The sequence below is a fragment of the Heloderma suspectum genome, chromosome 17, assembly GCF_057233095.1.
Source record: "Heloderma suspectum isolate Gila_16-S chromosome 17, 16-S_ref, whole genome shotgun sequence".
Taxonomy (NCBI): Eukaryota; Metazoa; Chordata; class Lepidosauria; order Squamata; family Helodermatidae; genus Heloderma; species Heloderma suspectum.
This window is the reverse complement of record NC_139474.1, coordinates 20,442,522-20,469,910: the sequence shown is the minus strand read 5'-3', so window position 1 is coordinate 20,469,910 and position 27,389 is coordinate 20,442,522. Positions and strand designations below refer to the sequence as shown.

The window sequence follows — 27,389 nt, the reverse complement described above, 5'->3', positions numbered from 1 at the left end:
GGAACATTAAAAAACTGCAGCAGGTGTTCATTTGCTGAGGCAGCCAGTCTCGGAAACGAACCGCCCACTAGTGTTCGGCAGCGGCGCGGGGCGTGACCTCTCACATGCCGCCATCCCTATTGGTTCAATGTCACGTCAATAAAAGCATGTCCACTCCGCTTAATTGTTATTGGGAGAGACATCGTTGTCACTCAAAAGCGCTGCCCGTCCTTATTCCTCCTCCCTTTCATGCCTCTACCTCTCACGTCATTTTCCTATTGGCCAAACAGAGGGGGAGGCGGGCACTATTCCTGCCGTTCAAACTAATGACTCCACCCTCTAGTGACTTCGTGTATGAGCGCACGCCGCCGATCGACTATGGGTGCTGATTGGCCAAGGAACACGTCCGTCATAGGTTTTCCCTTAGGAAACCGTGGAAAAGGCTATTCCGCAAGGGATTCTGGGATAGTGGCTCTAAGTGGGGTCGCGGAAAGGCGTGAAGTGGCTTCTGAGGAGAGCCAGAGTGTGGGTGCGCAAGGGCTTCTGGGTAGGAGGGACCCTCCTTGACCAGAGGGCAAAAGAAGTGTTAAGAGCCCTGTGTGTTAATTCATACTCTGAGCCCCTGGGCTGCTCCACCTTTTTAAAGAGGCTTTGGATTAAAAAAAACATACATTTAAAACTCATTAGGAATTATTAAAATTCATAAATCGGCCAGCAGCCTGGGAGCGGGGACTTAGCTGTGGCAAAAAGATGGCCGGACGTTCGCGCAAAATGGCCGCATGCCTCAAGCACAAAGTACACATTTTCTCACAACAACCTTGTGAGGTAGTTTAGGCTGGTGGTGCGTGACTGGTCAAGCAAGACCCAATGAATTTGGGGGCTGGCTGAGGATTTGAACCCAGGTCTTCCTGATCTAAAGTTGCAATCCCAAACAGGAGTACTAGGGACTAAATCCTATTGTGTGGAGGTAGGGTTTACTTCTGAGTAAACTAAAGCAGCTTCCCCAACCTGGTACCCTTCAGCTGTGTTGGGTTACAAGTCCCATCATCCCTCAGGAAGCATGGGCATGGCTGAGGATGATGGGAGTTGTAGTCTGCCACACCTGGAGAGTGCCGGGTTAGGGAAGGCCGAACTATATACTTAGGTTTCTGTTGTAAGGCGGCAATCCACTAGGGAGAAGGTCCCATGGAACTCTGTGGATTTACTCCTGAGTAAACATGGCTAGCATTCCCATTTTAAACCCAGCGCTATGCACACCACTGTGCTCCTCACAAATCCGCACAAACCAGAAGCTTTGTTTAGACCCGGAGCCAGCAACTCGTGGGGGTTGGGGCAACGCATTGCTCCCCACCCCCCAGAACTCACACCCCAGCAAAGCCAAAATGGCGGCGGCAAGAACTGTGCCAGTTTTGCACGGCAAGACACAAGGCATGCGCAGAGTGCGGGCAGAAGCGCTCAGGGAAACGTGCTGGGGAAACAACATTCAGGGAGGCCAAAGTGCCGTGTGCTGCCCTGCTACTGGTCACCGCTACCCATTCATTGCCCTCTCTGCCAGTTCTACACCCATGCCCGGAAGGAGAAAGGAAGGTCGGCAGAGGCTGCTGTCCCCCCCAGCTTTGCCGCGGCTCGTAGACTTGGAGAGGCAGCACGAGCACGAAGGCAGCGGAGGTGTTTGCACTGGTGCAGGGGGCTCCGGGGATCAGCCGTGGGCTGCCCTTCGGTGCTGGCCCTGCTTGCAGGCCTTTAAAGATGGCTTCTGACGGGTTAAAACGCACAACGTTGCCCAGGGCTCCCGTGGCCTCTCCTTACGAGAGCCTTGTTCTTTGTTTGCCCGCCTCCCGAAAGAAGCGGAGTCTGATTTTTATCTCCCCTGATCCAGTGCCCCGTCCTTGCCTATAATTGCAACTCGGCTCTGGCACAGCATCGTGTAAACAATCTTCCTTTTGTGCTCTTTTGAAACCAGGGTCTTTTCTCTCCCCCCCCCCCGCCCCCCCGCCTAAACCCTTTGCTTGGACGTTTTCCGAGCAGATCGTGACGCGGCGCTTTCCCGGGAACACAGGGCCTTGTTTGTGGAAGACCTTGTGCCTTTGCACCGGCTAGGTTTTCGGGGCTGCTGCCTCTCTTTTCAAAAGGTCCTTTTTTCCCAGGATGCGGGATGGTGGAACCTGAGCGGAGCGGCCGAAAACCTAGAAGAACGTTGGCTATCCACCAGCTGAAGTTTTGCCTTCTCTGCCTTGGCCTTGCCTTCTGGGAGCCCGGAAACAGAGGCTTTCTATCATTTCACATAGATCAGAACATTCCCAAATAGCAGGTTGCCCACTTGCCCTCCGGAAGGGGTGCCATGCTTTTAAATAAAGCCTGAGAGGCAAAATTAAATTCATCAGGTAAAGCTTTTCTGATGTTTAGGGATTGGGGGGAACTTCACCTGATGAATACCTGCCTATCATATGGCTACCATGCTGGGGAAGCTGCACTGGTTGGACTTCTGCCTGTCACGTGGCCTGAAAGCACACACAAGCCCTGCTTACATGGGACTAAGTAGTTTAAAACACTGCATTCCAGCATGCCATCTAGACAGGAAGGCCTGGCATGCTGTGGTCCATGGGGTCACGAAGAGTCGGACACGACTGAACAACAACAACAACCTTGACTGGGTACCCTCACAACAACCCAGTGAGGAGGTATTATTTGTTTGTTTGTTTGATTTGTACCCCACCTTTCCACCAAAAAATGGCATGAAGGCAGCTAACAATATGACCAAGATTGAAACAAAATATTAAATCAAAAACAAATACATTCAAAGCACAATTAAAACACAACAATAAAAGTAAGAAACAGCATCTAATAATAATTATTTTTTAAACAACTCTACAGCAACAGGCCAGCTTACATATATCACTGTTGTTCCCATTTTACAGATGGGAGGCTTGAGACCAAGAGAAACACTTGCCTAAAGCCACAGAGTTAGCAGGTCCAGGACGGAAGTCCAACTTGAACTTGGGCCTGCCAGCTCACACATCTAACTTTGTAGCCAATATTGGGGGAACTGATGTTTTGGAGCAAAAATACAACCAACCTGTCTTCCCTTCTCTCTCCAGCTTTCACGTGGTTGCAATTTAGGTCACACGTTCTTGGGGCCAGGGGCCTTTGCCTGTTGTTTGTGTCCCCCTGTAAAGCAACACTGTTGACAGCGCTACGCACTAAATAATTGTGGAGGTGTAAGCATGCTATTCTGTCTCGTCTTAAAGGCTAACAGATTTACGGAGGCTGATGTTTTTGTGGACAAGAAAGGGCAGGACAGTAAAACAGCAGAGCCAAAAAGGCTATGGAGCACAAGATGCACATCTTGTGATATTTCCACATAGAGCCCCAAACATATACAAGATAAAAGTACAGCAGCCATTCCACAACAGCAGGAACGGGCAATAAATCAGTGACACCATGCTAGGCTGATTGTGTAATTGCTCCGTTAGGAGAAAAAAAAACCTTGCTCTCGACCCTTCAAAAGGGAGCCACCTCCAGTGTGAAATTGCTGGATTACACTTTATCAGCAAGTTTGATTCTGTTAGTTCAGGGCTTAATGGAGACCAAGGTAATCTCTCTCTCTCTCTCTCTCTCTCTCTCTCTCTCACACACCAGAGACGTTAAATGAGCATTGGAAAGCTAGGAAGATTGTGTCAACCACTGCAGTAGCAGGGGAAACCTTTGTCTTGACTTGAAGCAATTGCTGAACTGCAATATATTAACAAATAGGAATTCTTTTTGTTTGGGACTAAATCACAACTAAGGCTTTCGCTCCCACTACAAGTTTTAAATTACCAGTGGGAAGCTAGGAATATTGTGCTGTATCGCCAATTACTGCTGGTGTGTATGATCACTGAATTTGTCTTGTATACATTTTGAGCTTTCCACAGAGCAGGCCACAGATGGTATCCCTTGTACTCTATGGCTATTTCGTCCCACTATTTACCTCACACACACCCCCAACAGACACACTTTTCTGTACCTGTAAAAATATCTACATCTGATTAAGCGGCCTCAGGGCCCCAAAGACTCAGGGCCCACAATAAATCTGTTTGTCTCTTTTAAATAACTGTCGCTATCCATCTCTGCTAAAGGGTACATGTCTCGGTCTGCTATTCTAGAAATGTAAAGAGGTACAAGGCTGAAGGTTGATCGTGCCCCAAGGATTTTACGGAACTGCAAGAGGGGAAGGCGCTTACGTGGCCCAAAACAGAAGAGAAAATATTCTCAGGTGCCTGAAAAATCTTTTATTAATCCCAACGTGTTTTGGAAAGGACTTTCCTTCCTCAGGGGCTGCTTATCTTTCTCCAAATGTGTTTCAAAGAATCTTTCCAATGCTTCTGTCTTAAAAGTGCTCCAAGGAATTTACGAGCACAAATATTTTTTTCCCTGTCTGTTCCAGGAATCACCGATGCCCAGCTTTGGAACCTGTTTTTGCCATCGGACTTAGTTTTGGAGCATGTGAAGGAATAATAAAGGAAAGAGTATATCAGAGCATGAGCAGAGTGCCCCTACCTTCTCTCTAAGGAAAGGTGGGGGAGAAATCTTGGCAGGTGACCCTGGCATTCTCTTTCACAGAAAAAAAACGTGGAATCTCTAATCCTGGGTCGGCAGGTGGAAACAGAGTAAGCCCAGGGGCCAGGCTTTCACGCCTGTTGAGTGGCAGGTATTTTGGGGTGGGTGGGCGGAGGACCAAAGCGCCTCTCCCTCATGCAAGACCAGAATTACTCAGTCTAAGGTGCCGGGCTGGGAAATGCACAGAAGGGTATTGTTTGACTCGGCTCTGGGCCAGGCAGACAAGACTTTATAAAAGCCGCCTTTCTCATCCCATCTTATAAAGAACGCTCTGGGGGAGCCCTTGCTCTCATTCAGAGTTTAGATCCATTGGGCTCTGCTTGTAGCCCATCAAGAGAAAATGGCAACTGAGGAGAAGCACCCCGACTCTTGGCCAGCAGGGCTGCACCTCAAAAGTCCCCCCTATGTAAGTATGCCACGGTATGAAGAGAGGAGGCCGTTAGGTCTCCCGTGCCTTTAATGGCTGTGTGACAGGCAGAAATCCACTGGGGGCAGCTTTCACCATCACTGCACTGCCAGCCTGGCGGAAGCTGCACCAGCTGGATTTCTAGGTGCTACTGAAGGTGCCAAAGCCCGGGGGAGGAGGAAACAAAGCAGTGGCAACACATATCGGAGCTGACCTGCCAACATTCATTTCCAGGAGCTCGGTTCCCAAACAAGCAAAGAGTGCTTTTAAGCATGCACAGAGAGCTTTTCCTTTGCTGCAGACAGAGCAACAACACACAGAGACAAATGTGGCATTTCAGAAGGCAGAGTACAGAGAGAGAGAGATGTCAGCTGAGATGAGAGGTTGTGCTCAGGAGAAGGGGAAACCAGAAATCCCAAGTTATGCTACTGAGCTTCCGCCTTTCAGAGAAAAGTTTTGCTTTGTTTTTCGAACTGTGGGACTCTGGAGGGGGAAGTGCCCATAATTTTAGGATACTAGGGGGAAAAACCCTGTGTTGCCATTTGGCACTCAGTGGTATTCAAAACCCCACTGAGTATTTAAAAATAAATCAGTTCTCCCAGTTTTGAGGAAGGGAGATTACCCAGAAATCTGGAGAAACCCAACATTTCTTCAATTGAAACAGGTTGGGATCACTGCAGTGTGAAGTGTGGCGAAACCCCATTAAAAGCACATTCTTCCCGAATGTTTGAAGGTGGATGTTTCCCCCTCCCATTTACTGGGGGTCCAGAAATTTACCATTATTGTGATGGATGAAGTGATTTTTTTTTTCTATTTATAGAATTGGCACATATTTAGCGTTCTGAGGTCACTAAGAGCTGTTAAGAGTTTTAGTTGCATCATCATGCATAAAGGGATACATTTCTGCTCTGAGTTTTCAGTCATCCCAAGTAGCTCCTTGTAGCTCAATAGATGCAGTGACTTATACAGGTAAGACTCAAACCCAACTCTTCCCACTCCTAATCACCCTCTCTGCTGCAGACCAGCCCTGACATTCAAGGTTGACAGGTCTTGGATATCTTTTTACAGGTGTGTTTGTGCCAGAAACTGTGGCTTTTCTCCTGAACAACAGAAGTGAAATCAATGACCAGGCACTAGCGGGGGGGGGGGGGATCTTCCACATTTCTGGGGGTGTCTTGGTCTTGTTTTGCTATTGAAGCTTTCTTGGCTTTGGTTTATTACCCAGGGAATCAAGCCTCTTTCAGCCCAAAATTGAAGAAGCTTTGGGGGCAGCATCCCAGTGGTAGGTGGAGTGGAAGGCAAAAGGGGCAGGGCAAAAGACCAAAATATCAACATATTTTAGCTTAAAGCTCTCACGTAGGGATGTCAGAGAAATCCGCAATGGAATCAAAGGAGTTCAGATTTCTGTGAATCTGACCCACAGATTCCTCAGCGGACTGGCTTTTCCTGAGTCGCACAGATTCTGCGGACTTGCAGACTGTTTTTTTAATTATTATTTACTTTCTGGAATTTTATGCAAATTTAGTCATAGAAAAGTATACACACACAAAAAAAACCTGGCTGAAAATGCAAATTTCCCCCATAGGCTAAAGCATGCAAATGGGTATTTGGGGGTGGGTCTCATGTGGCGCAGCGTGGTAGGCGGCAGTATTGCAACCGAAATTCTCCCCACAACCTGAGTTCAATCCCAGTGGAAACTGGGTCCCAGGTAGCTGGGTCAGGATGACTCAGCCTTCCATCCTTCTGAGGTCGGTAAAATGAGGACCCAGCTTGCTGGGGGAAAGGTGGTCACGACTGGGGAATGCCATGGCAAACCACCCTGCTACAGTCTGCCATGAAAACACCAGTGCAAGCGGCGTCCCTCTAGGGGTCAGTAGTAACCCAGTGTTTGCACAGGAGGAAACTTTCCTTTCCTTGAGCATTTTAGCAAGTGTCAATTTGCACAAACTGAGGACACCGGGAAAAACCTCCAGTTCTGCCAATGAGCAGACAAAGGCACCGGAAGACCTGCGAAATGCAAATGGAATGGATTTTACAAAATCTGTTTATCCCTACTCTCTCTTTGAGTAACTAAGCTTCAGGGGAGGTATTTCAACCTTTAGAATGGGTTGCGGGTAACATAAATGTAAGATCACCATCCAAACATCCTTGGAGCTGCCAACTTTCGGAGGTCTGCCATGCTCCGTCATTGCAGGCTTTTAAGAAGCCCTTGAAAACATACTATTCTACTGTGGCCTGCTCTTGATACGATTGCTGTTGTTGCTGGTTTTATTGTCGGCTTTTATTGCTGCTTTTACCGCTATTTTATTGTGTGTATGTTTTTATCGCTTTTAATATTTTAGCTGTTTTTATGTATTTTATTGCTCTGAGCCACAGAAATTTTTTAAATAAACGTTTCTTTCTCTCCCCCGCCCCTGCCATTTTGTTCTTCAGACCCTCCATTCTAGCCTCGAGCTGGCAGAATCTCCTGGGGTGTCCAACCGCAGGCTGGTGATCACGATGGTGGGGGCCGTCTCGGCACTTACCATCAGCATCATGGGTGTCCTCTTGGCTACGTACCTGGGGCAAGCAGCCTGCATGAAGGTATGGAAGGAGCAGGTGACGGAGGTGGTGGCGGTTTGGGAAGCGGAGGGGAATTCCTCGCATTTGGTTTGGCTGATAAAGATTCCCAGCCGGTGCGACTGTGGTGAGCAGGGCGCTCTGGCCAGCCATCGAGCTGGACTAGAGTGAATGGGTTTTCTAGCAGTCCTGGAACTCTGGGCCAGAAAAAACAACAACACACCACACAGGTGTGATGGGGATTAACCGCACATGGCACCCTTTGAGAGATTCATAACTGTTAAGTGAAACTGACCAAGGAATACCTTTCAGAGCAGGGGTGGGCTATTTGTGGCCCTCCAGATGTTTTGGCCTACTTGTGGCCATCCAGATGGGCTCATCATCCTTTTTCTTCACCGGCATCTAGTCTTGTATATTCTGTGCTAGCAGACTCGCATTCTAGTAAATGGTCCCATATAATTTTACATAAAATTAGCTGAATTGGTGTTTCATTTGAATGCCTTCTAATGCTTGAGCAACGACAAGCCTCCAAACTTCTGATCCAGAGATTATATGATACTGAAAGACAGGTGTTACTCTCTGGCTAACAGAACTTGTTCTCCAATGGCCCATGGGATTCTGGCCAGTTATGGTGTCTCACCTTATTTGACATCTCTTAGGAATATACAAGCTCGTAGAACATTTACGCTCACAAGACTGAATGTTCTACCAACAGCAGGGCAGATTTCTGAAAATTCCACTTCAAAACATATTGTGTCAATGCAACGCAGGAGTCCCTGAAACTTTGACACACGTATTTTTATATTGTGATTTTTACCTTGTTTTGAGACGCCGCATAATTTATCCTCTTCTAACCAACTTCCCAGGCCATCCAGATGAAAGATTGGTAATCAGCTGTCTCTCAGATGAAATCCCACATGTCACTGAACAGGTGGCTAATTTCTTTCTAATTGCCATGCGCACAAGCGCCAAGTTGTTTGACTGTATTAGTTAAGTTGAAGAAACTGTCGTTGAAGAAACTGTCGCCTGTGTCTCGGCATTTGTATACTTGTCTGTATAGTTTAACTTGAATGGGCCCAAACGACAGTAATAGACTTGAACTCCCATCATCTTCGCCACTGGCTCTGCTGGCCTGGGCTGAGGGGAGTTGAAGTCCAACGATCAGTTGCCCAACTGTTTCATCTCATTGCTTACATTTCTATACTGCCCAACAGCCGAAGCTCTCTGGGCGGTTTTAGCGGCTGGTGGCACCTTCAGGACTAGTAGATTCATGACAGTGTAAATGTTTGTGCACTAGAGTGCCGTTTTGATTCATCAGCTTTACGCCATTGTGAATGTGCTTGTCCGTTAGGCATCACGAGACCCACTCTGCTTGGGGTTCGCTACAACAGGCTAGCCATAATCTGGCTACCCCTCTGGAAGTTACACCTGCATTGTAGATAGTCTCAGAAGCCGGGGAGAGGGAGGAAACGATCTTTCTCTACTTTGGGCGGCCCTGCGTTAGTTTGTAGATCTCTCTCGTCATGCCCCTGTCTTCTCTTCCCCTTAAAGTAAAAAGCCCCCAAGCCCCATCACAGGGAAGATGTTCTGTCTGCCTGGTCATTTTGGTTATGCTTTTCTGCACCCTTTTTGGAGCTGTCCAATACCCTCCTGAAAGCAGCAGCATTCGTTCAATTTCTGGGAATGCGTCTCCCGACAATGAACGAACAGACCAGCCTCCTGTCCAGCTTTTGAGATTTGGAAAGCATGGTTAGTTAAAAAGGAACACTCGGTTTAAAGAGGAGGCGATAACCTAGCGGCAGGAGGGTTGCAAGAAATAAGTTAGGCTTCCAGGACAAACCTAGCCAACATCTCTCCTCCTACTGCTATATTAAGCCATTCTGGAATTTCTGGTATCTTTCACAACAGTACCCCTGTTTTAAACTGCCCATTTTCTCTACCCACTGCCACACTCAAGAGAGACGCCTTCAGCTACCTGCCTCCCCAAGTCAACGTTCAGAATGAGGCATCGCTTTTGCTAGCTCTCAGCGAACTGGGGGAACAGGGCGTGGCACCAGGGATCACCTGCGATTTGAGAAATGTGAGTAGCAGTATCCAGAGCAGGACCAGTTTTAAGGTTGGGAGGGCACTGAAGGGGCTGGGGGGATTGATTTTTCATGGAGTCTCCTTAAAGTTACCCAAAGTGCATCAGCATTAATTGAACCACACTAAGGTGGACTTAAGTGGATGAAGGGGTAAGTTCCCTTAACTGTTGCCAGGGCTAGTGATTATTTTCCAACATCAAAAAGTAACCAAGTGTGTCAGAGTTAAATGAACTCCACAAAGGTAGTGTATGCCCCGGCCGTGGGCTGCTAAGGTTTGGAGGTGCCGAGATAATGATAAGCCAGACCCAGGTACCCAATGGTTCGATCAGACAGCTTCTCTGAACCCAGAGCCATGGGGTAAAATGGGTTTTATACCATACATGTCAGCAGTGAGGCAGCACGACAGCAACAAGCATTAATTAGCGTTCATTCCCAGCATAGACTAACAGTGCTTGGTCAGAAGGAAACTTTCTCAGCACAGACACCTGCAGCTTGGCATAAACATAGCCTCACTTCCCAGGCACATACTAGGCCCTGATAAGATGCTAGCCTTTGTTAGCATGGAATGTGCTGAGGCCGCGCTATCGACCTTTGACTCATCTCACATGCTCAGAGGCCCACTAGCCAGGAAATTGCACCAATAACGAACCTAAGCCAAGCATTATGGATCTCTGAAAAGGTAAAAGTGTCCCCAACCAGTCGTGTCCAACTCTAGGGTGCGGTGCTCATCCCCGTTTCTAAGCCGAAGAGCCAGCGCTGTCCGAAGACGCTTCCGTGGTCATGTGGCCGGCATGACTGAACACCGAGGTGCACGAAATGCTGTTGCCTTTCCCGCCGAGGTGGTACCTATTTATCTACTTGCAATTTCTTGCTTTCGAACTGCTAGGTTGGCAGGACTGGGACTGAAGACGGGAGCTCACTCTGTCACGCAGCACTCGGGTCTCGAACTGCTGTCCTGCTGACCTTCCGGTCTGCAATTCAGCATCTTAACCACTAAGCCACCTCGGCCATTATGGATCTCTAGGCCCCTCTAAAATGACAGGTGACTTGGTTACAGGCCTGGGGCCAATACACTTAGACTCAAGGGAGTATTTCCTTTATAAATTTAAAAACTATATCCTGCTTTATCTTCAAAGAGAAACCAGGGTGGCTAACATTAAAAAAAAGAAGAGAATATGACATGTACAAAATCAATCCAAGAGTGCAAAAACAGCAGCCAGCTAAATAACCAAGCAGCCACAGCTTGAGATAGGAATGGGATCAATGTAGCAGATCAAAAGCCCCACTGGAACTAAACAAAAAGTATTTGCCATCCAGCAGAAGACCAGTAGATCATTTAACAGCCATTCTGGAGAAGTTACGATCACCAGCGGAGCAGAGAGAGCCGTATTTTACAAAACCCCAATTCACTTTAGTGGCGCTTAACAACTTCCTGGGTAATTCAAATGAAGCAACGGCAAAGCGCGTAATCAAGGCTGAGACGTAACTAGCCCCTGACAAAATGTATCAACTTGCGACACCAGTCAAAATGCATTAGCTCAGGGGCAGGCACAGTTGGCGATTTGAGAAATGGTTCTGGGCACTATCACAAAATGGCTGCCCTGGGAGGCGTGGCTACTCACAAAGAACAAGTCACCTGCCCAGAAGACTGAGTCCAAGGTGGAGGTGGGGTCTGAGCCCCAACACACTAAAGTACTCCTCTGAACCCAGTTCTCGGCACCAACAGAGACCTATTTCACAGCAGTCCCCGCTGTTCATAAGAAAATATGGTAATTAAAAAAGTGGGAGGGGTGGGGCAGCTTGGCAGGGGCCAGGAAAGGTGTTCAGGGGCACCCTGTTGCCTACCCCTTCATTAGAGGTAGTTGAACAGCACTGGAGTGCATTGGCTGGTTACTTTTTCACCCAAGTGGAATTATAGGTTAGTTGGAAGGAGCCACTAAAAATGTAGGGGGGCGGGGAGAAGAGAGGACAGACATGATACATAGATTAAAATCGGTACTTGAATATTGGCAGGGAGGGGGGAGCAGAAGACAGGGGCCCAAAAGACTTGGGTGCTGGGCTGCAGTGACCACTTCTCCTCTGTGCTCCCCCCCCCCACAGCACCTGATGGTGTATCACGGCCAGCCAGAAGGGTGCGTGGCCCGCAGAATGGAGGCGTCCGAACCGCTCCCCTCCTGCCAGGAGCTGGAGAGCTACTTCCAAGCCGTCTTGGTGAGGATCAGACGACAGGGCGTGTGGGCATGTGTGTGTGGCGGGGGTGTTCCTGCCCCACGGCAAAGCTGTGGGAGCCTTTGCTGCCAGCAGGGAGACACGTTCCAAAGAAAAGGAACACCAGCTTTACTTACCTAGCTTCTGATCCCATCACAGAAAAACGCAACCCTGGGGATCACCACGGAGGTGCAGATTGTGGGCACCGGATCGCTGGGCAGCCTCGCCACCTTGCTGTGCAGCAGCAAGCCCACCTACCTGGTCAACAGTTTCGCACGTGAGTCGCACGGAAGGGCCGGCACGGCACCTTTCCTTGTCGGGAACCCCAATCAAGGGCCAGGCCAGGGAACACCGGGGGGGTGGGGAGTGGCTCTTGCCAGTTAAGAGATGCCCAGCTCCCCCACCCTGCTCCCAATGGACGTGCAGGTTGTAAAATTCTGGAATTCTTTGGTAGTGTCCCAGAAGGCTGTTTAGTGCAGCTGCAAGCCAAAATTAAGGTGGACGTGGTCGCTGGCTTAGAGGGGGATCAGACAGACTGGTGGTGGAGATGGGCTGTCGTTGCAATGGCGTTATGGAGCCTCTCAAGTCAGTGGCAGTCTACCACAATCCCAGTGCCTAGGAGGACACACATAGGATAGCTGCTGCCTCCTTGTGCTTTTTGTGGGCTCCTTGGAGGCATGTTGTTGGCCCCTGCGGGACACTGGATGCCCGAACAGATGGAGCTTGGTTGGAGCCATCCCCTCTTCCATTTTGCTCTCGAACTGGGAGCACATTTGCATATTGCTATGCACAAATCCACCTGCATTGCAGCGTCCCGCAAGCAAAAGGTCACACCCCCCCCCCCCCCCGCCGGCCAGGGGTGGCCTGTCCAGTCTCACGGAGGAGTATGGCAGACTTGGCCGGGGGCGTTGGTGAGAATGTGGTCATGATCCTGAAAAGAGCTGGGATGAGTATGCACGCACACTCCCCCAGTCGCAGGGCGGGCTGGGCTGGGAGGCTCGTTTCTCTTCACAGCATCCTGGCCGCAGCAGGGCAGTCTCCAAAGCTCCCTCAGGGCGAAAGACACAGGCTGAGGGTCCACGCGGCCTTCAAGGTGGGATATAATTGGAGCAAGGGCTTCCAAGCCTGACCTTTGGCCTTCCCCAGCTGCGATTGGTTTTCTGTTGCGCACGTCCCAAAACTTAACACAGGCCCCCCACTCCCAATACACAGAACACATCACCACTAGACCCAACATGTGAATTGAGAAACGAAACCGTCCTTACCAGCAGGACTTTTAAAGCAAGACAGGGAGAGCCCGGTGGCTCCTGGCTAAAACCGACTCTCTGACTCTCTGGTTCTCCTGGCGCGTGAATGCCCGGCCCCGCTTCCCTGGGAAGAGCCGTGGCTCTTCTCAAACAGGGGGTCAGTATTTTGCTTCTGTCCTCTCTGCAGTGCAAGCTCCACGGGGGAGTAAACGGAAGTGACAGGACACATGGAAAAGTACTTATATTGGTTGAGTTTACTACTGGAATTAAAAACACTCTGCTGTTTGCAAATGTGGGTGCAAAGGGACTCTTAATGTTGTGGTATAGACACCTCCATGGTCTCCCCTATTGGATGTGACATACGCCCTCTGATGGGAAAAAGGAGAGTTGCATCGCATCCCTCCAACAGGCCATGCATTTCTCACACATCCCAGCCCCCACGTGTTCGGCTGCCAGAATGAAGTCTATCTGTCCCTTATTTACTTTCCCCCCTTCATTTCTTTGCAGCTTCTCGAAGGCACCCCATGACCAGACTTGCTTAGAACAAGTCAGGCCCCAAACTCCGACACGTGATAAAAGCTTCAGCTCTTGTGTTAGACGGTGCTGGTTCTTGGCACCAATGTGAATCCGTCACTGTGGACTGTGCATTGGCCACAGGAAGGGGCCAAGAGGCTGTTTCTCTGCCACGGCTCAAGCTTGTGTGTCGTTTTTCTTTCTGCTCCTTGGAATAACCAAACCAGTAGCAATAAAAATATATAATGAAGGCGTGTGATCAGTTTGTGATCAGTTCTTAAAATGGTCGTGTCAGGGGATGAGGGAGCCACAAACCTGTCCAAGCACAGAACGTGGTTCAGCTTGGAGAACCTGAGGTTTTTCTTTCTTTCTTTTTTTGACATAAACACAAGTTTCTAGTCCTGAAGTCAGCAAAGAAGAGCTTGCTGGGGGGAGAAATGTGTGGACAACTCCAGCAGAAATGACAAAGCCTAATAGATGGCCAAATATTTCTCTTAGTAGAGACTATAATTCAGAGTTCAGCATCTCCTCCAGAAAAAGGAATTATCCCGATCTGCATTAATTATATGTACTTTCAGAGTGGAGAATTTAATATTTTCTCTCTTTTGCCCGAAAGGCACAAAGCAGTAATTTATTCTGTAAAAACGAACTAGAGCCAGAAAATTCTAATGAGTCCTGGAGTACAAACTATCAGCTTGAGAGGATCAATCAAATCTTCCTCAATTTGATCTGGGTGATGACAGCTATTCCCCACCGAGAAGGAAGAACTGCTGTGAACATGGCGAAACACAAAGGCAGGTCAAACTATCTCTCTTAGCAAACCCACTTAGGTTGGTTTATAGCAGGGCTGAACCCTTCCCTGAGTCAGGCCCCCACAGGGCCCCCATTCCAGCAGTGGGCAGTCACAGATGCGGCTGTTTTTGTTGCATACTGAAAAACGGTATTTATGCCGAGACATTCTACGCCCCCCCCCAAGCTTGTACAAGGTTCCCTCCGTCCGCTTGGTAGTTGGGAGGACAGAGCAGGACCGAGTAACCACTATCGATAACCAGAAGCGGGGCCAGTGAGGAGGCATGGCCTGGGGAGAGTCTAGAGATCTGGACCGAGAGGCCCAGTGGTCCACACTGGGAGATTCTCCAGTCCTGGTGCAAGGAATACATGAGCTCTTGAGTTTCTAGAGCTGCAAGGGAGACCCCCGCACCAACACAGACCAGCTCAACAGATCGCTGAAACTACTTTCAACGATGGACAAATCTCTCTTTTTCACTTTCTCCCACATTCCCTTTACTTTTTCAATCTCAAGTTACTTCCTCTCCGCTTTTTAAAAATTTGGGTTAAGTTCCTACCAAACAGCCAAATGAAGGGAGAGTCTCGTCCATCTGCCCTGGACAAGTTCAACGGGCAGCGTTATTCCCAGCACAGAGGGGACCATGTTGTGCCTGCCTGCCACGCAGCGGTTCAAGATGAGCAGCCTGTTAAGGGAAACAAAGAGGTGGCCGCCCTAATTCAGCACTACAACACTGATGGATACACAGGGATTCAAAGCCAGGCTTCTAAGAGCGAAGGACTCCAGGCCCTTAGCCTGGACAGATGAATCTGTCCCATTTCACTTCCTCCCACATTCTTTTTTAAAAAATCTCCTCTTTATGAAAAAGTGGGCAAATTTTGGTTACGTTTTTCTGCAACAAACCAAAATGCAGTTCTCACCCAGCTATCAACGCTTGGTTCAACACAGAAATGAACAGAGTTTTAGGGATTTGCTAAAAAGAAAAAAGAAACACATGGAGAAAACTTACTTTTTTTAATTATCTGTTAAACCACAACCCCCCCAAAGATCCTAGCCCCCCCCCACCAATGACCACCCCTGCCCCCCCATCAGAGAGGAAAGATTATGGAAACCAACGGCTATGAAGCAGAGTGAACTTGGACATGTAGAAGAGCGGTGCTCCTGCCTGCACAGAGGGGTAACGATAGCGAGGGGCCGAAGCCCACTCCCCTATCATTTCTTCTCCTCCTCTTTTTTGTCTTTGTTCTCCTTGGATGCCTGCGAGGCCAGCGAGCCCATGGCGTTGCGGATGGCCTCGTTGTTGGGGTCGACGCCCGGCAGGTTTTCGAGCACGCTCTGGAGGAACTCGGGGTCTTGCATCACGTCGTAATCGTCTTCTTCCTGGGCGAGGGGAGTCACGGGGGAAAGAGCATGAAAAAACAGAACAAAACAAGACCAAAGCGTGGATGCCGAGTGGAGGTGGGAAGGATGGAGAAGGAACCTGGGGAAGCCAGCAGGGCCTCCCAGATGATTCCCAAGGCCGTGGATTTTTGAGAACTGTTGACTTGAGACAGCATGGCCCCCTCTGTCGGCCTGGCTGGGACCACCTGTTCTTTGTCTCCTCCTGTCCTAGCACTGCTTTGGCCTGCAGCCATTCCATCTGGCTGCCTCTGAGGGAAAGGTGAGTCAGTCAGGCCTCTTCCATCGGCCAGGCTGGGACCAACTGCCCTGCGAGGAACAGTCTTCATCAACAGCCACCCCACTTGGCTGCACACGAGGGAGAAGAGAGACAGCGAGGCATCCTCTGTCGGCTCAGCTGCAATCAGCCACCATTCTGTTCCTCCTGACCCAGAACTACCCCGTCAGCCACCATCCTACCCAGGTCATTGTAACAATCATGTAACACGACGAAAGAACTGGTACCCAAATTTGCCCCCCGCCCCCGTTTCTCCTTTTGTATCATCGCCTAGGCCTGACCTGGTATAATGCAGCTTCCTATGTTTGGATTCCTTCATACAATCACACTTCGCAAAGGCAGCACTGGGAATCATACAAAGAATCAAACATCCTTGGCACTGAGGAATGGACATGGTTCTAGTCCCTGCGCTACAGTTGTGTGCTTGAGGCCGTGTAAAGCCTCATAAATCTTGAGGAAAGAAAAACTGACCAGAATTCCCTGAAGTGGTGAGACTTTGCTGTTCTGCAGAGTTTTGCCCACACCCCACAACTAGCTGAATCAATACTATGCAAAGCCATCAAAATACATGAATCTGCATACTTGACACAATTTCTTTGGGCTGCAAAATAATACTTAGAACTCCAATTCAGGGACCACAAAATGTAGGTTCAACTTACGAGCTACTGTTTTTTGTGGCTGCTGCCAACTTCCCTGCCCAGAGTCCTTTGGCAAGTGCAGTGGACTGGGGGGGGGGGGGGGGGGGGATCCTTCCTAATTTACACCGGAGGAACGGCAGCAAGAATAAGGAGTTCTGGGGAGGGCCCCTGTCCTTGCCTCTGACAAACGGATTTGGGCGATGCTGGCATCAGGGGCTTAACCTCTACCGAGTTGGGCCCTCGGTGGCCACAAACCTTTGTGGGTTCTGACGTGTCCATATCAGCACTGCTGTCCACCTCGGCTGACTCGCCTTGCCCGAACTCTGAAGGCAGAGAGAAGAAGCTGTTTTTGCTAGCGATCCTCTTCTACAGCAGACCTCACAAAGAAGGGCCAACCCCCACCATTAAGCGCAAGCCAGGAAGGCTTTATTTAAAGGAGGGAGGGCCGTCTTGTTTCTTACTGGCTCCCCCCTCCCACCGTGGCTCTATTCCTGAAACCCTGTTCTTACACTCCAGTCACCCCCTGTAAACAACAGCCTCTGAAGAACACAGCTTTGCTAGATCTGATCAAGCCCAATGGGCTGTCTCCATCAGCAGCAGCTATGGATGCCTGGGGAATCTCACGAGCATGCAGGCACCTGGTACACAGCAGACCGCCGCTGAACACGGAGGCTTCCTACCATGGCTAATATTCCACTGTCTATCTGGCGTGTGCGCGTGCACGTGCGCGCGCGTGTGTGTGTGTGTGTGTGTGTGTGTGTGTGTGAGAGAGAGAGAGAGAGAGAGAGAGAGTCAGCCAGCTCAATGGCAACTGTGTATTACGTTATTGCTGTTTTACTGCTAGCCACCTTGAACTGCTAAAAAAGGTGGGCAATATATTTGTTTTTTAAATGTAATTTTATGCAACAAACAAGCGAACATGTGATCATGGCTCTCATAACCGACTTCTCCACACAACCAACACCCAGTTCCCTTTTGCTTGGCTCGGGGCAATCAATTTCAACTTTTGCATGGCCACCCAACCCCAGCATGATGTTTCCCAAACTTGGCAGCTGAGCCGAGGTTGTGACTAAGAATTGGAGTTTTCCTTACATCCCGAACAAAGTTTTATAGAGTGCAAGAGGAGGAGTTATTCAGCCTCAGAGGATCCCGCTTCCCTGGGTTCCGCTGTTCTGGGCACGACCCCGACTGCAAGGAGGCGAGCCAAGAACAGTAACTCACGCTGAGAGGCAACAGGCACCCGCCTCTGCTGGGGGATCATCCTCTTGCGGCATGTGACTTGTGGGTAACTGTTCCAGTGTTGTGGAAGAGGAGAATAAACCTGACTATTCCATCCAAGGATGCAAGCTGCACGCCCCCGCTCCAACAGAGAGGCCTTCTCAGCAGTCGGGCCTGCACAATGTGCAACTGCCTGCCCTGTTGAGATGCGGCAAATGTGGCGCTTCCATTTTTAAGGGGGCTGTTGCCCACTGCTCACCTGCTCCTTGGAGAGACATCTGCATGGCATAGGCAATCTGCTCCTCTTCAGTCATGGTGCTGAGGTCAGGCAGGCCAGCTCTGCCAAATTCCTGTTGTCCAATGGTCATCTTGAGCAGCGCGTCATCTGAATCTGGCACCGGGGGGGGGGGGGGGGAGAGATATATATCATCAGCACACCTGTTATTTATCAGCCTTCCCATTCTGGTGCCCTCCAGATGTGTTGGAATACAATTTCCATCATCCCCAGGCAGCATGGTCCTTGGTGTCCAGGGCAACCCAGAAGGGCTGGCTGAAATCAAAGGCTGGCTTCTCCTTGGAATTCAAAGCCAGCCTAGCCATTCTCAACTCCCCAGACATCAGCTCCCAAGAGACAGGAACATGGATATGGGACAGACACCCCCCCCCCCCCCAAAACCAGCCCTATATCTCTTGCCTCGTTGCACAGGATCTCCGAAGAGGCTCAGGCAGACCCCAAGAGGTAAGTGGTTGATAAATACCCATAAAAAGATCACATAAAGGGCGCAATCCTACGCATATTGAGACAGAAAAAAGTCCTACGATTCTCAGCATTCCCCAGCCAGGATAGGGAATGCTGAGAATTGTAGAACTTTTTTCTGTCTCAACATGCGCTGCATGCCGGAGGAACTCTTGGGGGCTGCGTTCCACTGGTGGGTGGGGCTGACGGCAAAAGGGGTGGGGCCAAAATACCAAATATACCAGCCTATTTGAGCTTGAAGCTCTTCCTGCCAGTCACTCAGCTTCAGAGGAGGCATTTCAGCCTTTTAGAATGGGGGGACATTGCGCAAAAGCCAGAACACCGTCAAATGACTGGTGGTTGGGGGAGGGGTCAGAGGAAGGGGGCATGTCCATCTGGGGAACTCCGAAGAATCGGGCTGGGGCCCCCGATCTGAGGTTCTGCACCCCTGCTCTAGGGCATCAGGAAATGTTCTGACGGGAACCAAAATTTCTCCGATGCAAATGGAAGCGTCAAGATTTCCATTCAAGATTTTCTGGAGAACCCACATGACTGGGTTCAGGCCAAGGTTATCTGACTCAGGAAAGGCCTGCTCCCCAGCCGTTGTCTTACCATCTCCGCCGCTGGCTGGAATCCCGGCTTCGGCAGCAGATGCTGCCGCTGCCCTGCGGGCCTCCTCCTCCTGCCGCTGCCGCTGCTCTTCCATTGACACGCGGAGAGCCTGGAGAAACAAGGCACCCAGTGAGATGCTGGGGCTGCCTCCCCGACATGCGCTTTCCTGGACTGCTCCCCACCCAGGGACTCGCACTCACCAGGGCCAGTTCCGGGTCGGCACTGGGGTCCACCCCGAACTCAAAGTCACTGGCTCCCAGACCCAGCATGGCGCCCCCCTCTCCAGCTAGGATCGGGGAGCTGATAAGGGCATCGGCAAGGCTGGGCCCTGGAGGCACCGTCACCAGGTGGGAGCCGGTGCCGTCTTTGCCGTTCAGGGTGTTGATGAAGGCCGTCAGCTTATCAGTGTTGGCTTCCTGAAGGGTGAAAAGTGGGGGGAGGGGGGTCAGAAAGACGACAGAGAAACCACCAGCGGTCACCGCCAAGTTGTGCATGCACTGCACACTCCTGATGGTTCCACATGGACCTATGATCCAGTTGGAGTCCACCAGGAGAAGAGCCTTCAGTGTGGTGGCCCCCTTCCTATGGAACTCCCTGCCTCTAGAGGTCAGGCAGGCACCAACATTGTGCTGTTTCTGGCACCTCCGGAAAATATCTTTATTTCAGGAAGCCTTCCTTGAATGAGCAGCCACGGTTTTATAAGAATTCTGTTTCTTTTAAAATTGCAGTTATTTTAACATGAGTGTTTTATTCTTTTATCCTATTTTGTATCTTTTATCGTTCACCACTCCAGAATCTGTCTAGATGTGGAGTGGTATACAAAGGCTGTAAATAAATAAAAAAGCTCACTTCACAGGCCACGGGGTGGGGTAGGGACATGGGACATGTGGCCCTCTGGAGGTTGGTGGACTGCAATTCCCATCAGCCCTCACCATTGGCCAACACAGCTAGATTAAAAAGAAAAGCTGCAGGGAACTGGATTCTCCTTTATCAACTATATGATGTTATTACAAATCCTGTAGTAAAACAAAGTATGACTAGAAATGGGACAAAATCTGAACGGATTCTATTGGAAGAGTTTTGGCTATTGGGCATATAGAAATAAAATAAATGAATAAAGGAAGAGATGGCAGATGCAAAAGTATTCGTTTCTACCATTTATTCACAGCTTACTGAAATAGGTACAAGGATGTCAGATGGATGGAAAATAATATGGGAGGATAATGTTGGGATAGCACGAGAACAAAATGTAGGGGATAAATTATGGATGAGTCAAAGAAAACTGTATTGACTATCCTTAGGGAGAATTCTTTAGGGTGCAGTCCTATGCATGTTTAGACAGAAAAGCATCCTCCAACTCCCAGCATTTCCCAGCCAGCTGGGGAATGCTGGGAGTTGGAGGATGTTTTTCTGTCTAAACATGGATAGGATTGCATCTTTAATATTGTTTCACTGATGGTATATTACACCACTGCATCTGACAAGGAAAGCAAATACAAATAATACAAAATCTCACAAAAATTGTAAACTAGCCAATGGTGACAGATGATGGGAGTTGTACTCCCTTAACATCTGGAGGGCTGCATGCCCCCCCGCTCGGTCGCCTCACCTCTTCTCCAAAGTTGATGATGTCCACGTTCACCTTCTCCTTCTTCAGGCGTTTGGCCAGCTTCACCAGCTGCAAGGAAGGGATTCTGTTATGGCTTGGAGGGAAACTCTGGGACACAAAACATACAGAGGTGAGACCGGGGGCCGGGCCGGGGGGAGTGCGGGACAGCAGCCTTGGAGCAATCCTAGCCATTCTGCCCATTTGGGCAACGTGAAACTCATCTCTTATCGCTTGTGTGTCTGAAGGAGCAACCCTGCCCCTGCTGCTGGGATTCTGGCACTCTGGCCCGTTGCGTAGTTTGCCTGTGTGGTTAGGCCGGCCCTAGAGCTGCTAATTTCAATGCTGCAGAGGCAGCAAGGGAGCCTGCAATTTGTCTTCTAGATATTGGCAGGGTCTAAGGAAGAGTAAGGCAAGGGAAACGGTATGCTGAGCAGAAGACCAGGGAGGCAGCTGGAGGCAACCCCCTCCCCATCCCAATTATTTTCAAGCTGCCCTAACAATCCCCTCCAGGCAAGGTCTGTACTGTCCTGGGATTTGCACAGCACTCAGTACATCGCTGGTGTGAAAGGAAGACTAAAACTGCAGCAGCAACCCTCTCCCCGAGCTCCCACAACCTCCTGCAGGTGGACGTTTTAAGCCAAAGGTCCAGAGGTCAGCTTCCTGCAGGGGTACCCCCACAGGCCTAATTTAACCCCCCAGTTCCCCAATCCAGCCAGCAGAGTATACTGGGATTCATCCCAGGGGTGGCGTTTGGAGGCCCCACCCTTTGGGGGTAGTGGGCAGAGAAGTGGACTCATTGGGACAGAGGAGATTTGGTCCAAACCGCTGCCCAGCCACAAACTCTGTTCGACCTTAGAGCGGCCAGCGCACGTGTCTTTCTCTTTCTGCCCAGCCCACCTCCCAGGGTTGCAGTGAGGGTAAAAAGGTACACCTGTGCTCGGACAGGACAGAAAACAGACATTTAAAACAACACCGTGAATGGAAAAGGCATCCCCGCAAAATGATCAGGGGCTTTGAAGGCGGAGACCTCCACAGCCCCAGAATTGCTCACGTCTTTCTCGTTATCCTCCACGGGGCTTCCCACAAAGGCAATGATCCGCATCTTGTGGTTCTTGCCTTGACGGTGTTTCAAAGCCAGCTGGAAGAGAAGAGCCGAGTTATGTGGAGAGCATGCCAAGGCCCCCTTCCCTAACCCAATGTCAGGGTGGAAACTGAGCCCATAGAGCCCCGGAGCAGTTCTAATTCTGAGGAGGAACAGCAATCCATGGGAGAGGAGCTTGCTCATCTCTCACAAGCACAGCGGCTGGCAGAGATTCCTCCTGCCAGCATTCCTGGGATAGATAGTGACCCTGGCAGTGAGAGAGCGCTGGAGGGGGGCTTGCTGGACGCTCGGCGCAGACGCAGGGAGCGACGACAGATGGAGGGCGCGGAAAGGAGGCGTAGTGCCTGTTTGGCACGCAAGCAACGGCCGCCTCCCATGGACCCAAGGGAAAGAGGGAGGATCTCTCCTTAGCCCATAAGTTCTGGGTCTTCAAGTGACTCTCTTTCAAACGGGGATCAACTGCGGATCAACTGCCTATTCCCTATTCGAAGCTTAGGCCACTCTGCTGTTCCTTGCTTTAGTTGCTGGTGATTTGCATCTGAAAGTCATTAAGCTGTAAAAGGATTAAAGCTTTGAAAAGAATCCTTTCATCTGTGTCTTAAGTTGGCTATTGAAGTCTACTGAAAGAGGCCGCCAGGGCGCTCCTGACACCCAAAGAACACATTTACCATCTATTTCATTTCTACCCTGCCTATTTTTTTTAACCAGAAGGATGCCTGCACCCAACAGTGGCCTATCAAACACCGACCGGAACACACAGAGACATCCACAGCAATTCCTAATTGTGTTTTATTTATTTGAAGGAATTCTGGCCCCACCTTTTAGCCCACAAAAAGGCCTTTAATTTAATCCAGACGCTTTATCTAATCCAGTTTCTGGATTAGATTAAAAAACCTAAGAATAGAACAAAACTGAACCAAGCACAATATGTTAATGAAATCATCCGAACAGTCACGGGAGCGGGGAGAAAACAATTGGGTCTGTTTACATTGCCACAGTGGGACAAGAACGCCACACTTAGCCAACCATATGCAACTGATGCAACTTGACAGATCCCCCCACCCGCCACCCCAACGGGCCCTCATCTACTTAAAAATCAAACCAATTCTCTATTTTATGATGATGAAGCATCACCTGGGAAGCGGAAAGGAGGCCACTTACATGAGCCACGCGGATCCCTGTACAGAAGGTCATCTTCCCCTTGGGCTGTACCGAGTGCAGCTTGGACAGGATGCGGCCCGTGTCCGGGGTCAGGGTTGTCAACACTTCACAGTTACTGAAACAGACACGTGTGGTGTGGTGGAGGGCCTCCAAACAAAAGGTCACCGTGAGGCAGGTTTCCAAGGAAATTTCCCAAACAGATCACGGTCTGAATGAGTGACCTTGTTCAGGCATGATGGCCAGCCAAGATTGTGGGTGGATCCTGCCTTATTCCTTCCTTACATTTCCCTACTGCCCAGTATACGGAAGCTACATCCTAGCTGGGATTGATGGGAGTTGTGGTCCAGAAAACAAAAAAACAGAAGGTGCAAAAGTGGGAGAGCATCCAAAATAGACCCACAAATGGAAGAGGAACATCTCAAGATACTGGAACAAAGATTTTATTTGTTAAAAAAGCCGAAGGGTTCAGAAGGATGTTGTTTTTATTCTATCTGTTAGAGAAGCTTTTTTAGGTGTTCCCGAGATGAATCAATTAGCTATCTTCAACGTAGATTTCCTCTCTAACACAGTCTTGGCCAGATATGAGATAAGTGATGCATCTTGGGAACACCTGAAAAAAAGTCTCTAACAGAATCAGACCTTCTGATAACTTGGGCTTTTTAGCAAATAAAACCTTTTTTCCAGCATCTTGAGACGTTTCTCTTCTATTCAGGAGTTGTAGCCCAACACATCCAGAGAGTTTCAGGGTTGGGGCAGGCTGTCCTACAAAATCTGGCATTTGAAGGAGACAGAATGCCTTTCCTTTCTCTCCCAATAACATGTGCTTGACACGCCAGTTAAGGGGTCTCCCCCAAGCTGGTGCCCACTGAATGACAACTCCCAGCATCCTCCAGCTCCCCCTCTTGCCTCCTCGCCCCTTTTGAAGCGAGGGCTTCGCCTGAAACATACTTGGCTAAAGTGATGAGGCCAACGTTGTTCTCAGGGTTGCTGCGGGTCTTCGAGTGGCAGACGATGTTGACCGCGTCCTGCTGAGCCTGAAGGCGGGTTGGCAAGAAGTCCCCATTCCTCATGTACTCGCTGTTGTCGACGCTGAAGGAGAGAGCGCCACGGTGATGGTTTGTTTTGACCCCACACACTCCAAGGAGTTTGGGACAGCAAACACTGCTCCCCCCACCCCCGCCTTCCGCAGCAACCCTGCGAGGTGGGCCAGACTGAAAGGAGTAACTGGTTCAAGGGCACCCAAGTTTTGGCCCCAGGCCTCCCCCACACCAAACTAGTCCAACACTTGCAACCACCACAACAGCCTTCTCCAACGTGGCGCCTCTCAGACAATTGCCGGGGATGATGGGAGTTAGACTACAGCTCCCATCCTCCCTGACAATTGGTGTGCTGGCCTGGCCTGATGGGCATTGTAGTCCAACGCACCTGGAAGGCGCCACGTTGGGGAAGGCCACCCCATGACACACTGGCTCTTTATAACGCCCGCAAGGATGTTCAGTGCAATTCCCGTACGCTGCACCCCACCGCTGTCTTTACCAACAACCCTGCATGGTAGATCAATCTCATTATCCCTGTGTTGCAGATGGAAGGGCTGAGGCAGCAAAAGCGGGAGTGGAAGTTATGTGTCTACTTGGCGAGCTCATGATATAAGGCAGCAGTGGACAACTTGTGGCCCTCCAGATATTTTGGCCTGCAGCTCCCATAATCTCTTATCATTGGCCATCTTGGCAGGGGCTGATGGGAGTTGCAGTCCAACACATTTGGAGAGCACCACATTTCCTACCCCAGTATAAGGAAAATTTGAACCAGGGATGTCCCGATTTGTAGCTACAACAGTTTCACAAAGAAAGCCCCCTCCATGCCGCTCCTGTCCGAAAAGCAAACTGTTTGGCCAAACGTCTGTTCTCATCCTGGAGAACGGACTTCGAGGAATGTCAAAGGAAAAGAAAGAAGGCATTTTAAATCCATTTTGTTGTCTTCAATGGTAGAACGAATCCCACCCTTAAAAACTGGATTCTAGATTCTGACATGAGATTTAATACACAGCTGCATTCTGCATACACAGTACTGAGAAGTCCCTGCCCCAATGAGCCTACAGTCTAAGTTTCAATAGCAAGTGGAAGGAAGTAAATGGAAAGCCAGGCTAACAAGAGAGAAAACTTGAGCAAATGCAGTAAGGCGGATTTGGGGTTTATCGTCCAAAATGGCAGAAATCCCAGCAAAGTCCTGGGTCTTGATTTATTTAATTAGGAGAACAACCTGTTCCCCCACACACATCCATGGTGGAGAACAAGGCTTGGAAAATTTGGGATGGAATCATTTGGAAAAAAAAATCTGGGCAACAAAGTGGGGGTTCTTTTAAGTCACATTTGGACTGGAATATTAAATATGCATTAAGTTTACCAAAAGTTCCGCAGCAGCAAAACAAGTGGCTCCAGGAAGCCTCCGAGACGCTCTATTTATTCAGTTATTATTAAATATATATATATTCTGTCTTTCCATGAAAAATGGCACCCAAGGGCTCAGGACAGAAGGGCAGCCAGGAGCTCTCTCCTGCCGCTGTCTGCCAGCAACCAGCATTCAAAGGTAGACTGAAACCATATGTGGAGGCTCCACTCCTAAGTATCACAATTAATAAACCTTCCTAAGTCCTGCTGGGTCAGACCAAGGCGGGCCCACCCAATCCAGCACCCTACTTCCCACGGCCGCCAAGCAGGGGTCCGGGCGGGAAGCCACAAGCTGGGTGTGAAGGGAACGTGGAGCCATCACAACCAGCAAGACATGCAGATGGGATGGGCCGTCTGCGCCCCTCCAGGCGTTCTGGACATCCCCGGCCACTGGCAAGGGCAGATGGGAGTTGTAGGCCAACACATCCGGAAGGCCACACCCGGCTCACCCCAGGCAGCCCTGCCTTTGCTCCACGCCCCTCCTGTTCCGTCCTGTGGCAGCTGACACTGAAAAGTGGGCGGCTGCCTGGAAGTGGAGCCCTGTGCCACCCGTCCTTCCCAGCCCGCCCCAGCCCCCTCCGCTGCCCCCGAACCTCCCTTTCCACGCAGCTGCCACCAAGAGCTCCCGCCTTGACCCCAGCCCCTGCCACTTACGCCCACTCAGTCGCTCCCCAGAAGCCCCTCTTGCCCCAGCCCCTCCCCTCAGCCGCCCAGCTGCCCCAAACCTCCCTCTCCCAGCCCCTCCCCCACAGCTCCCACCTCCATTACCTACGTGTGCGCCGCATTTACACCCAGCCCTTTTGCCTCTCGCAAGGAGCCCAAGGCGGCTTGCGCGATCCTCCCGCTCCTCTCCGTGGTATCCTCCCAGCAGCCACCCTGTGGGGCGGGGAGGGCCGAGAGCCCGTGACTGGCCCCACGTCGCCCAGTGAGCTTCCGCGGCCGAGCGGGGCCTGGAGCCCGGATCGCCCGGCCCGCGGGCCCGCAGCTGGGGCGAGGCGGGGCGAGGCGAGGCCCGGGGGGGCCACCCCTCCCCTCCCCTCCCCTCCCCTCCCCTCCCCTCACGCCCGCCCGTCTGCGCCCGAAAAACGCTCCCTCAGCCCCCCCGCCCTCCTCCCAGTCCCTCTCCCCAAACCCCGGGGTCTCCCCCACCCCTCCCCTCCCCCCGCAGCCCCCAGCCCCTCCCCTCCCCCCGCAGCCCCCTCCCCCCGCCACGAAGGAAGAGCCCCCGCCCGCCCCGCCCCCACTAGGCCCAAGCATGACTCAGGGAAACCTCTGCCCCGCCCGCCCCGCCGCCCGCCTCGCCCCCGCAGCCCCCCTCACCAGACCATGGTGCTCTCCAGCACCATCGCGGCCCCTTCCAGCAGCGGCAGCGGCGCCCCCAGCCCGCGACCGCCCGCCCGCCCGCCGCGCTCCGCCGCTTCCTCTGCCTCCCCCCGGCCGCCCGGGCGCGCCCAATCAGCGGCGCCCTTCTTGGCCGGGCCGCGCGCGGAGCCCCACGGGGGATGCAGTTCCCCGCCCGGCCGGGCCTGCGCGGCGGCGGCGAGCTCCGGACGCGGCCGCCCCGCCCCGCCCCGCCCCGCCGGCTTCTCTGCCAGGGCCGGGGCCGGGCGCGCGCGTCGCCCCGCCCCGCCCCGCCCCGCCCCGCCCGCCCATGCCGTGGACGTTGCTCATCTGAGACGATCTCGCCGCCGGGTTCCCTCCTCCAGCGCGGCAGGCGGCCCCTTCTCGGGCGGGGCAGGACGCGGCGAGCCCGGGCGCCGGCGGGGCCGCGGAGCGCGGGCCCGGAGCGGAGCGCCGGCGCAGCCGGGG

At 51.1% G+C, this 27,389-nt stretch overlaps 2 protein-coding genes across 6 annotated transcripts; one reads left to right on the top strand and one right to left on the bottom strand.

The window, feature by feature from the left end:
- The first annotated feature begins 295 nt into the window (after positions 1–295).
- LOC146334661 (uncharacterized) lies at positions 296–13,826 on the top strand. Of its 4 annotated transcripts, XM_084824015.1 has the most exons (9): positions 481–508; positions 4,125–4,234; positions 4,406–4,556; positions 5,805–5,953; positions 7,418–7,567; positions 9,501–9,623; positions 11,728–11,838; positions 11,995–12,112; positions 13,590–13,826. In XM_084824015.1, the coding sequence occupies exons 5-9, from the start codon at positions 7,484–7,486 to the stop codon at positions 13,622–13,624; spliced, it is 471 nt and encodes a 156-aa protein (XP_084680141.1). In that variant the 5' UTR covers positions 481–508; positions 4,125–4,234; positions 4,406–4,556; positions 5,805–5,953; positions 7,418–7,483; the 3' UTR covers positions 13,625–13,826. The 4 variants fall into 4 exon arrangements, with proteins under 4 accessions (XP_084680139.1, XP_084680141.1, XP_084680138.1 ...); XM_084824013.1 differs by lacking the exons at positions 4,406–4,556; positions 5,805–5,953 and adding an exon at positions 2,542–2,660 and having other exon boundaries at positions 296–508; XM_084824012.1 differs by lacking the exons at positions 481–508; positions 4,125–4,234; positions 4,406–4,556; positions 5,805–5,953 and adding an exon at positions 4,724–4,984.
- A 153-nt stretch (positions 13,827–13,979) lies between these two features.
- Positions 13,980–27,005, bottom strand: PSMD4 (proteasome 26S subunit ubiquitin receptor, non-ATPase 4). 2 transcript variants are annotated; one of them, XM_084824010.1, is made up of 10 exons: positions 26,901–27,005; positions 24,082–24,222; positions 23,134–23,248; positions 21,922–22,008; positions 20,871–20,939; positions 19,462–19,677; positions 19,262–19,370; positions 18,173–18,304; positions 16,951–17,018; positions 13,980–15,762 (listed from the first exon to the last, which is right to left on the bottom strand). In XM_084824010.1, the coding sequence occupies exons 1-10, from the start codon at positions 26,924–26,926 to the stop codon at positions 15,595–15,597; spliced, it is 1,131 nt and encodes a 376-aa protein (XP_084680136.1). In that variant the 5' UTR covers positions 26,927–27,005; the 3' UTR covers positions 13,980–15,594. The 2 variants fall into 2 exon arrangements, with proteins under 2 accessions (XP_084680136.1, XP_084680137.1); XM_084824011.1 differs by lacking the exon at positions 26,901–27,005 and adding an exon at positions 26,349–26,563.
- Between the last annotated feature and the right edge of the window lie 384 nt (positions 27,006–27,389).